The sequence below is a fragment of the Acomys minous genome (assembly GCF_964271855.1).
Source record: "Acomys minous genome assembly, chromosome: 11".
NCBI classification, from domain to species: Eukaryota; Metazoa; Chordata; class Mammalia; order Rodentia; family Muridae; genus Acomys; species Acomys minous.
In genome coordinates, this window is record NC_140492.1 from 55,239,492 (window position 1) to 55,252,021 (window position 12,530).

Here is a 12,530-nt window from a genome sequence, read left to right on the forward strand (position 1 = left end):
GACTTGAATGAGAAAAGTCTACATTAACTCCCAGAAAAAATAGATGTTAAAGTCATCTGATGATGATCTTAAAAATAACTTTTACAAAATGATTTAATTATAAATTCTCTTGAAGCAACTGAAAAATAATTAAGGAAATAAATAGAAAATTCAAACAAGGATCAAATGGAAATTATAAAACTGACAAACAAAACAACAGCACAAACCCACTTGTGTAGACCCACTTATTAGAGAGAGAACAGACTGACAGAATCCACTTGATCTAAAACAGAAGTGTACTGAAACAAGTGACCAGAACCCCAAGGATCTGTGACAGAGACACAATATTTGTGGCAACTGAACTCTCAGAGGACAAAGAAAAGGGGACTGAAAATTAATTAGAAGAAACAATGCCTGAAAATGTTCCAAGGCTGATTAAAGACAAGAACCCATGGATTCAAAATGAGCAAATCCCAAATAGGATAAACCAGCAGGGTGTCTACCTATCTCTGTCTCTCTTTTACATGTACATGCACACACCACACACACACACACACACACACACACACACACACGTACACACACACCACTAAACACAATGAAAGAATGCATGTTTTTAAGAGTCCATTGAGTGAGTATTCAACAATGTAAAACATGTTCTATGCTATAAGAAAAACTTTACTTAAAATCATAAAGACTCTATACTCTGACCATAATACAATGACACGAAAAGTCAATAGCAGACAACAATAAACAAATCTCTAAACACTTGGAATTTATATACTGTAAAATGGTTCATGGGTTAAAGAAAAGAATAAAAGGAAATTAGAAATACAAGGAACAGCAAATAATAAATGGCACAGGTAGTCCTAAGTCACTGAATGCAGAAAGTGAACACAGCATGCCAATAAATAAATAAATAAATACATGGGCTGCGGCCAAAGCAATGCCACTGGGGGTGGGTGGAGAATGTCTGCATCTCTAAATGTTTGCATTAGAAGAGGAGAAAGATGACATAATAATTGAAGTTCCAATGCCCAGGATATAAAACAATAAACCTATAGCAAACAATAAGAAACAAATAATAAAAATAAGTGAAATTAACAATGGTAGAGAGTATCAGTGGTACAAAAAGTTTATCAATACATAGACACTATTAATAAACTTCCATTAAGAAACCAAAATGAAGAGCTGGGCATGGTGGCGCACGCCTTTAATCCCAGCACTCAGGAGGCAGAGGCAGGCGGATCTCTGTGAGTCTGAGGCCAGCCTGGTCTACAAAGTGAGTCCAGGACAGCCAAAGCTACACAGAGAAACCCTGTCTCAAAAAACAACAACCAAAAATAAAATAAAATAAAAGAAAAGGAAAGGAAAGGAAAGGAAAGGAAAGAAAAGAAAAAAAAACAAAATGAGAAGCCATGAGTCATTAATTTGGGAATCTAATGAACACTTCTATAATAAGTACAGTAATATATTCACTATGTATCTAGTAGCCATTAAAAGGTTATAGAAGAATATTACAACTATATCAGGGAACATCAGGGAAGAAGGCCAAACTGGAGGAGAGAATGTCTGTGTGTTTTTGTATGTTTTCAGGGCTGACCATTTGGCAATGGACAGCCAATTGGTTTGCCTTTCCTTAGGGAAGGCCATTTTTCTCCATCTCAGCTTTCCTCAGTTGCCTATAGTTCTTTGTGTAGAGTTGAGGCTTCATGGACTGTTCCCTGTACAGTTTGGCGTGCTCATGTGTGCCCTCCCTGTTTAGCTAACATCCGGGCAGTAGACTCTACGACTATAGATCCTGTTGTTATTAGGAGACACAGTCTCACAGCAAACTCCCTCGTCTTTTTGTTCTTAAGTCTTTCTGTCCCCTCGTCCCCAATATTTCCTGAGCCTTACTACAGGGTTGTTTTGTAGATGTATCTACTGGGACTGGGCTCCAGAATTCTGCATTTTGATTGGTTGTGGTTTTTGTTGTGATCTCTATTGCAAAGAGAAGTTTCCTGGATGAGGGGTAAAGACTGCACTTTTCTGGGGGGTGTAAGGACACATGTTTATAGATGGTTGTTATTAAGGATTATGTTGGGTTTTAGTAAATTAGTGGTTGTAGAGTCTCCTCCAACAACCAAGACGTCACTAGCATTGGGGAGTGAATTAAGTTTCCACTACCAGATATAGTCTTTCTCTGGCTGTGTGGGCCTTAAGTCCAATTAGAGAGCTGCTGGTTACCACCAAGGTGTAGGCACCACTACTGCTCTCTTACTGTTATTATGCCAAGCTAGTTGTAGAAGTAACTCATAGGCACGATGCCCGAATGAAGCCATTGATTGCCTCTTTCTGTTGGAAGCGTGCCTGTCACCTTCTGGTACCATGAAAGAAGCTAGTCCTCAGGGAGAAGGAATTCCAGCTAGTTCTAAATAAGGGTTCTCTGGGTTCTGTTTCTGAAGTGCATGCTGTCTTCAGCAATAGGGACCTGCCTTCCACCTCTGGGGTTAACCAAGGGCAGCAGCAAGAGGCTGTATGTTTTGTGAGTTTCTTGCACAGTGTATGCCAGGAATTTAAAAAATAAATGCCTTAGATGCTGCAATATATGTTTTAATTTTATTTATTCCTTACCAATGTCTTATTAAAAGCTAGCACATTTGTATGCTACTGTGTTTCTTCGTGTTATTTATTTGACCTATTTTTTTTTCTATTTTCAGAACTGAAGGCAGAAGCTAGTCTAATGGACCAGATGAGCAGTTGTGATAGTTCATCAGATTCCAAAAGTTCTTCATCTTCAAGTAGTGAGGATAGCTCTAGTGATTCCGAAGATGATGACCAATCGTCTCCTTCGGATCCAGGGAACTGTAGCTCAGAGCGTCCTTGCATGTCTGCTGGGCCACGGTACAGGCCTTCAGATACGGATGCTACTCGGAACAGGTTTCATGACAACAGTGCCCTTGTAATGAGTACTTTACGTAAGTATATACAACCAGAAGTAACTAAAACAGGGCTCGCAGTCGTAGCTGCATTTGGTGTGACTAAAATGTAGCCAAAAAAGAGTCTTACCTTTTGTATTCTATAACCATTATCTATCTTTCTCCTTTGAAAGTTTAAAATCAACTCTATCACTAGAGTTGGGGTTCTCAAGAGTTTATTTATGGGTCCTTTTTCTTGTTTTTCTACCCTCTTTGCTTAGATAACCTCTTCAGGCTTCTGTTACAGTCAGTAGTTACATGTAGATTACGTTCAAATGCACATCTCTGTGCAGACCTCTGAGTCCTGGGCAGATAGGTGTAGCCTCATCTCCTAGTAAAGGCACCTCAAATATACGTTATTCCAAAACCAACCCTTTAGTTTTTGGCTCATTGCATTTTCACCAAGTGGAGAGCAGCATTTGTCTCATTACATAAACCAGAAGCCTGATTGTATTCTAGGGTTGAATCAATATTTCACCAAGCCCTTCTGACTTTTACCTCCTAAATAATTTTTCAAACCCATCTACTTCTTTTCACCTCTACTCCATCGCTGTAGTTTGGCTCATTTCCTGGATTCCCCCAACCGCCACTACCAGGTCTTCCTCCACTTCCTGTTCCCCCTTTCTCTTAACTCCTGTGTCCACTTGATGCTGCCAGTATGTGTCTGTACACCACTGGAGGTCCATCCCCAGAAGCAAGGGCAACCTCCCAGGGGCTGCAGCTCTGGAGATAGCTGAGGTTTTCTTCCCTAGAGACCATTACTGCCAATAGTTCTTAATCTCAGGCTGGGGCTTTGTGAGGCTCCAACCTCACAAAGTCACGTTGATTTCTTGACTGACTTGATGTCATGGAAGTCTTATGTATGCTGTCCAGGCCGTTTTGATCCACTATGTATATTATTAGGCATATTGATCTTTTAGTGACTCAATTATAATTAATCTCCTTTCTTGCTTTAAACTTTTCAAAGTTTGTAATTTCTTTTACAGTAGAGGGTGGAACTTAACATAATTATATTGTTTTATTCATTATTTGTTTACTTATTGTTTGCTTATGCGTAGTGTGCACAAACATTTGGAGGTCAGAGTCAACCTCAGGTGTCTCCCTCTATTATTTTCCACTATACTTTTTTAAAGGACAGTTTCTGTCACTTTATCTGCAAGTCATTGATTTATCTAGACTAGCTAGCCTGTGAACTCCAGGGATCCAGCATTAGGGCCACAGACTATAGACATGTCCAAGGGATCTGTCCCCTTCTTCTGGCCTCCCAGGCCTTGGACAAATGTGGTGCACAGATATGTATGCAGACAGATGTCCAACACACATAAAATAAAATTAAATCATTAAAAAAAGCAGAATCAATTAGTTTTGTGGGGTTTTTTTGTGAAAAGAATTAAAGCATAAACATTAAAAAAATGTTTTGGTAAGGGTATTGGTTTTGAGTTTAAGAGGATGCAGTGTTAAGCAGCATGGATCCCTTCAAGAGAGGTTAGCTTACAAGTGCTTGGAATAGAGGCTGGGGGGTAGCCCAGTCAGTAAAGCGCTCACCATGCAAGTATGAAGACCCGGATTCATGTAAAATGCTGTTGTGGGGCGGGGCAGGAGGAGGCGCATGCCTGAAATCCTGCTGCTGGGGAGGCAGAGACTAGCAGATCCAGCCAGTCTAGTTTAACTGCACATTCCAGTGCCTGAACAACAACAACAACCAAGGCTGTCTTCTGGCTTCCACGTCCAAGCGCACACACGCACGCACGCACATGCACATGAACACAAAGTTGCCTGGTGTGATGCAGGGAAGTGGTGTTTTCTGTTGGAAGCTAGCCAGTGTACAGTGAGGCCAATGGAAAGATTAGTAGCTGTGTGGATGTTCTTCAGTTAGTGAAAGGAAGCTATGGGGGGGGGGGAGAAGGGGGAGGGCAGCCATTTACATTCTTCCTGCTGCTTTAGAAGCAGTCCTTTGTTACCCATTGGCGGGACCTACCATATCTCCAGAAGATAGCAATCTTCAAATGTGGTTGTGAAACCTGCTGCTGGTAAATGGGGCTGTAGACTAGGTTTGGGGAACCATAAAATCCTGTAACAGTATTATAAAGGCAGAAAAAGCGAGAAATTCCTTCTCAAAGTAGGCAAACAATTCTGAAACAAGAAAAAAAAATTGTGGTGCTAAGAAAGATAGATGAAGACATAACTTTTTTTTTGGAAACGAGGTCTCATTATGTGGCTCTGCCTGGCTTGGAACTCACTTCGTAGACCAGGCTGGCCAGGTGTAATAAAACAAAGGAAAACAGAAATAAAACAGAATCCAATGAATTGTAAATAAGAATCAAGTAGGTCAACAGAAGAGTGTTTGCATAGCACACACGAAGGCCCGGAGTTTGAGCTCCAGCACTTAAAAAATTAGCCATTAGTGGGATGGCTTAGTGGGTAAAGACACTTTGCATCAAACTTCCTAACTTGAGTTCAGTCCCTAAAATTCACATGGTAGATAGAAGGAGAGAACTGACACCCACAAACTGTCCTCTGGCTTCCACATGCGTGCATGCACACACGCATGCACACACAAGTAAATAAATGTGTAAAAACAAAAACATAAAATTGGGAAGGACTGGTCATAGAAATGTTTTGAAAAAGTTCGTTAAATATGGGTGAGAAATGAGTAGTGAGATGGTTTTTACTTTCTAGGCAGCATTGATTGGTTTACCAGCTATGTGACTGAATTATATTATAAGCAATCATATTGTCAACTACAAAGTGCTAGACTAGCAATCATTTTTGACATGACATTTGCACATTTATTTTTGACAGGCTAAGTGATTACATCAAATATTAGCAGTTCAAAATTTTAATTACTACGTTTTTGTTCTTTTTTATTTTAGGAAGTGATTTGCAGCTCAGTGAATCAGAAAGTGGCAGCGATGACTGAAACTATATCAAGTTATAAGTAAAACATTTGTAAGATGTGTGATAATCTGTTTTGTATGAAGAATAAATTATCCTATGGCTATGGAAATCATGCAACTTTTGCTGAAAGAATTAAATTTGATTCAGAATTTTCAACTATGTATTGGTATTCTCAATGTCTTATATTTATTTACTCATTACAAAACTGTCATCACATTTGATAGATGAGAAGACAGACTCGGAAATTAGGGAATTGCTGCAGGTATTGTTAGCGAATGACATGCAGACCAAGTGTCCCAGAGTTGGAGTCCAGCGCTCAGTTCTGTACTTTGTTGTCCCAAATTGTAAAATGCTAAGACAACTAATTTCTAGTAAGGGTTTGTGGCTTTTGTTATAATTGTGCCTTTTCTATCTGATGTTCCTTAAACTATGACCAAATATACTCCAATTTTTGCCAAACTTATACTTTAATTTATCTTTTATAACACTATGCTTTCAAGAGAAGACTTTGAGGTTTAGTATTTATATTTATAATACTTCTGAATTTGAAGGAAATATAAATATTTTGTCATAGCTGAAATCTACTGAATAGCAGATTCTTTATTAATTTTTCAAAGCAGTTTTAGGTTCACAGCAAAATTGATAAGGAAGTTGGGGGAGTCCATTTCCTCTCTTGCCCTTCTGCCACCCCATGCCAAAGGGGTATAAACTTGTTATAACTGATGATCCTCCATTGACACATCACCACCACCAAAGTCCATAGTTTATAACAGCATTCATACTTGATGTTGCACATTCCACAGATTAGTCACAAATGTGTACAGTCACAGCGTGTATCCCTCATTACAGTAAGCATAGAATAGTTTCATTGCCTTAAGAGTCTTCTGTGCACTGCCTGTCCTTCAGGCTGGCCGTGAATATGCCTCAGTTCTCCTGTGCCATGCCCCAAGTGCTGAGGTAAGACCGAGTTACTGTCACTCCTGGCTTGACACCATATTACACATACTGTTTCCACGTTTTTAACCTTTTCTTGAGTATCCCATTGCTGGAATCACACAGCATATGGCCTTTTCAGGTCAGACTTCTTCCATGGCTCAGTAGTCCACTTCTTTTCTTATTTATGTTTTTTTTTTTTTTGAGACAGGGTTTCTTTGTGTAATAGCTCTGGCTATCCTGGACTTGCTTTGTAGGCCAGGTCAAATTTGCACTTTCATTTATATAAAACTGAAATTAAATAATTATTCTAATACCTGTTTTGTTATCTCTTATAACACTTTGCTTTCAAGAGAAGAATTTAAGTATTAAGGATTTGGTATTTATATTTATAAGACCTTTGAATATAAAGGAAATACAAATATTTTGTTATCATTGAAACAGAGGCTGGCCTCAAACTCACAGAGATCTGCCTGCCTTTGCCTCCGGAGTACCGGGACTAAAAAAGTGCACTACCATAGCTGGCTGCTTATTTCTTTTTAATGCTGAATATTATTCTATGTCTACAAGTACCATAGTTCATTGATTTGCCTATTGAACAACACCTTGGTTGCTTGAAAGTTTGGCATTATGAAAAAAATTGAACATCATCTATTCCCACTGGTATTACTTTAACTGTAACTTATGGCTAGTGCTAAGTTCTGGCTTTACTTTCTCCTGCTTCCTCTTCTTTCTAGTTTCCCCTCCATTAATTCATCTTCATTTTCTGTTTCACTCATCAATGCATAGTTGAAAACTATCATAATGTTAATCAACTAAAACAAAGTTGTACATTCAATGTAGCTAGTAAAAACACTCCTACCATGTTATTAAAGTAATTCAGAATATAAAGTTTTTACTCAAAGTTGTTATGCTGGAATTTCTTTTATTACTGTTAACTATAAGAAATGAGCACACAGTAGATAAGCTGGGAAGGCTGGCTCTCAGGCTTTATTTTCTCTAATAAAACCAGCTCATCTTGTTTCCTTATTTTATTTTCCTTGTAAATGAAATATTCTTAAGACTGTCTGGGAATGGCATGTTTTGAGACAGTCTCAGTATATAACCTAGGTTGTCCTCCAATTCACTCTGAAGCCCAGGCTGGCTTCAAACTAATGATCCTCCTGCCTCAGCCTTCCACATCATGGATTAGGAGTGCATCGCTACATCTAACTTAAACACCATTTAATTTAATTTATGTTTTATTCTTTAAATATGTTCCATCCCCACTGCGGCTTCCCCTCCCTCCACTCCTTCCATCACCCCCACCTGCCTCTCCCTCAGTTCTACTCACACTCCATTTCCCTTCAAAATAGGGTGAGGTAGGACTACCAGGGATAGTAATCAAACAATGCCATAACAAATAAACCCTTATATCAAGACAGGTCAGGGTGACCCAGTAGGAGGAAAAGGGTCTCAAGCACAGGCAAAAGAGTCAGAAACACCCTTATTCATACTGTTGGGGTTTCCACAAGAGCATCAAGCTACACCACCGTAAAATATGCAGAGGACCTAGCTCAGACACATACAGGGTCTGTGATTATCAGGTCAGATGGTGAGCCCTGTGAGTCCTGTTTAGTTGATTCTGTAGGTCATGCTTTTGTGGTACTTTTGACCCCTCTGGTTCCTAGAATCCCTCCCCTCTTCTGTGGGCTACCCCTGGCTTCACCTAGTGTTAAACACCATTTTAATGGATTCATTTTTATTTTGTATACTCTTCAAGGGGAGGGGAATAAGGTTAGGGGTTCACCCTGTACTCTCACATTATCAAAATCAACTCAAAAGAGCTCCCCAAGCCAAAACCTTGTGATCCAAAAATGTGCAGTGGATTTCTCTCCAACAAGCAAACAATTCCATAGCAGACACCATTGTATGTCTAATCCAATTCTGTTATGATACTACCTGCCTGGGGATCACATCAGACCACACAGTATGAAGATCCCAGTCCCCAATGCTGCTCCCTCTCACTTCAGAGGTCAGTCCCAAGCACTACGTTGTTTTCCTTGTGTTTAAGACCAACTGGCAGTAAATAAAGGTCACTCTAATCCCTCCTCTTGTTCAGTTAACTTGCTTCACTGGTTCACATCTCATAAACATATTGTTATGAAGGGTAATGTGAAGAGATAATAGGCCAAGGTATGGGGAAGAGGTGTGGAGCATCTACACCCTCTCTGAGCACACAAAGTTCAGCAATCTGGATGCTCTCCAAATCACGTCCTTTTGGATTCCATGGAAACTTCATTGTGTAGGCATGACTGCAGTAGACTGGATGAAGAGCCCTAAGGAGCTCTTCAGTAGTTCTTCCCCATGGGCCTAGAACAAGTTCTTCTGGAATTAAGAGGCTCTAATGATCTACTGTTACATAAAGAAGATCAGACTGTCCTTTTATGGCCTGCCCTAAGAACAATAGGATAAGATTAGGATATATTTTTAGTCTCTGTGGTCTGCCTTGTCAGAGTGAAATTCTAGTTTCTCTGGTCTGCCTTGGGGAGAAAAACAAGCAGGTGGGAGGGCAGGAGAAGGAGAGACGGAAGGAGGAAGGAGGAAAGTGGGGGAGAAAGGAAGAGAAACTGCTTTCTAAGGCTTGCTTTGGAGGTTGAGAATATTCTAACATTATTCTGTGACATAAAAGACTTGTTGCAAAGTAAGAATTACGGGAGTGAAGAGCCAAGAGCCATAGTAGTGTATCACAGCAGCGCAGACACTTTAAAGAGTGTCTTGAAAACAGTGTGTGCACTTCAGGTGCCCTACACTCACAGAGCCATCATGAGAGGCTCCTTAACGTCAAATCACAACCTCGGCCCCGTCTGACACTCAGGTAACATCTCCTGCCTCAGTTCTACTTCTTGAATCTCATGCGAGTTGAAGCCTGGATCCTTACAGAGAAGGTGATTCTGGGAAGCAGTTTCTAGTTTAAACTAAGTTGGAAATTGCCAACGCTAAAGCTGGAACCACTCAAGTGTCCATCAACATGAGAAAAACCTTTGACCCCAGGCAACCAATGACTGGCCCAACTTGAGTCCCATGCCATGAGAGAGTGAGCTCACAGCTGACACTATTAATATCCTGCTGTACTTTCAGAGAAGAGGCTAGCATACCTGAGTGGCTTCGTCCAAGAGCTGATGAAAACAGATGCAGAGACCCACAGCCAAATAAGTGGACCTTGGGGAGTCTTATGGAAGAAGAGGAGGAAGGGTAAAAGAGCCAGAAAGGTTAAGGACACCACTAGATAACCTACAAAATCAACTAACCCTCCCCTCTTCTGTGGGCTACCCCTGGCTTCACCTAGTGTTAAACACCATTTTAATGGATTCATTTTTTATTTTGTATACCCTTCAAGGGGAGGGGAATAAGGCTAGGGGTTCACCCTGTACTCTCACACTATCAAAATCAGGCTCACGAAGACTGAACTGCCAATCAGAGCATCCATGGGATGGTCCTAGGCCCCCACACATATGTAACAGATGTACAGCTTGGTCCTTATGTGGGACATCTAACCACGAGACCAAGGGCGGTCTCTGACTCTGTTGCCTGCCTTTGGATCCCTTTCCCTTAACTGGACAGCCTTGTCTAGCCTCAATAGAAGAAGATGTGTCCAGCCTGACTTGATATGCCAAGGAGGGTTGATATCCACGGGACGTTTTCCCCTTCTCTAAGAAGAAAGGGAGGGAGAGGAGGTGAGGTGAGAGGGAGGGACAAGAAGGAGAGGAGGGAGGGGACGTTTCAATCAGATGTAAAGTAAATTAATTAGTTAATGAGGAAAAATGGCTAAATAGAGTGATGTATTTGTATAGTAAATCTGACCAAACAGAAAAGAAGCCTTGTGTTGGGCAACAGCATAGATGAATCTCACCAATGTAGTACTCAATAGCAAGAATAAGACACTGAGAATGCAAACAGTTCTGTTTACATGAAACTCAGTCCAAGCAAATAAAATCCAGGATGATGAAAGAATAGTGATGACTCTGGTAGGCGAGAATTTGCCTAGGAGGCAAAAGGCAAGCAATGGGTATTATTCTTTGAAGGACTTCCAGCAATGAAGTGCTTGAGAGTATTTTTTAAACTTGTCTGTGTGGTAGCTGAGTGAATTTCACGTGTGTAAAAATAAATGGAATTGTGTGTTTATGATTTGTGTGCTTTACTGTCTGTTATATTTAATTGTAAAAGTCCATAAACAAAACCAATAGAAAAGACGTTTGCAAGACAAAAGATGGCAGTGCCAATATCAACAATATTCAAATATATCTTGTAGATTTGCAAAGGTTAAAAATTCAAAGAAAATGGTAGGTAATTCAAAAAATGCAAAATTATTTATTTTGTCTCATCAGCTTCCCTTCTATATATTATCTTACAAATAAATTTACCTCATATTCTCATAGCAGAACTGTATTTGCATCCATGTAATTGATAACTGCTCACAGATTTATTGACTACTTGAGTGACTACTGTTTGTTCCCTTTGGACATTTTTTATTTACTTATTCATCTATAATTGATTTTTGGAGTTGCTTACATAGTATGGGTGCTGGTTCCAGCCAGCATATTTCGACCAGTACCTGGATATGGGGTGTGAGGATAAGGAAATAAAAAAGATATAGGAAAAGATAGAGAAGATATTGCATAAGAGACAAGAAAAAAAAAAAGACAAGTATTCAGGAGGGCTAACAGTAAATACTGTAGCCCAGAGTTTATTTCTCTCAGAGCTTTTATACAGTATTCACCCATGTGAACCAGAAGATTCTTGGAACAGAAACAAAAGCTACCAATTACTTTAGTTATCTATAGGCTTGGACTTGTTTCATCTCAAGGCTAAAGAAGTACATCAAGCTCACATCCACACCTGGAAATAATAAATAACTTTCTTATCTAAGAAGTTAGCCAGCACAAGTATCTTGTCAGGTCCTCAAGGCTGTGTGAGGGTTTGCAAGCCAAGGTCATCGGCTCTCGGGCTTGCTTCTGTTACGCAGTTCAAAGAAACGGCTGCTGACATATGGGCACATCCTTTGGGTACATAGATACACTGTGAACATTTTCTCCCATCAGAATGTATTTTTTCATTCTTAGTGGTATCTTTTAGCAAACAGGGTTATTTCTAATATTAAGTATGTCATCTTTCTCTTCCTTTTAATATTTAAACCCTCCACCTAGGAAGAGTTGATTGGGTTTTTGGTGTAAGGATAAAAATACTGTTCTCCATAAGCATATCCAAATGGTATGTTTATTGAAAGCCCTGATTCCCCCTCCCCTGCTGCAGTATTCCCTTTGTTGAAGACAGAGGATGTGTAGATCTTTCTCTGGATTCTGTTCTGCCCCCATTGACTGTCTTTTCTATCTTTGTCGCACTTATGGTCTAATTACTTCATAACATGTGTTGATTGGGCAGTTCAAATCCACACTTGTCCTTTGAAATTGACTTTGCTGTTCTTGGCCTTTTGGATTTTCGTCTGAATTGTAAGAATCAAATAGTCTTTTTTTTTTTTTTAAACATTCCTAAATCCTACTGGGATCTTGTGCTACAGACACAAGGGACTATTGACATTTGTATAATATGAACCTCCCAAATCATGACTGTGCCATGCCTCCACATATTCAAGTCTTTGTTTTCCTCTTTCTTTCACTAACATTTGATAGCTTCAGGGTTGAGTTCTTCAACATTTTTCATTTCATATTTTTATCTTATTAGGATTGGTTCTGATATTTAAATACAATTTTGTGTCTGGGC

The 12,530-nt window shown here is 39.7% G+C and overlaps 1 protein-coding gene across 1 annotated transcript in view; it reads left to right on the forward strand.

The window, feature by feature from the left end:
- The window catches only part of EAF2 (ELL associated factor 2), a 31,138-nt gene extending 25,140 nt beyond the window's left edge, over nt 1–5,998 (forward strand). Inside the window, exons 5-6 of the mRNA XM_084800505.1 lie at nt 2,682–2,939; nt 5,813–5,998. Of these exons, the coding sequence (XP_084656631.1) occupies nt 2,682–2,939; nt 5,813–5,859 (305 nt within the window). The 3' untranslated portion in view covers nt 5,860–5,998. The remainder of the gene's footprint in view (nt 1–2,681; nt 2,940–5,812) is intronic.
- The last annotated feature ends 6,532 nt before the right edge of the window (nt 5,999–12,530 follow it).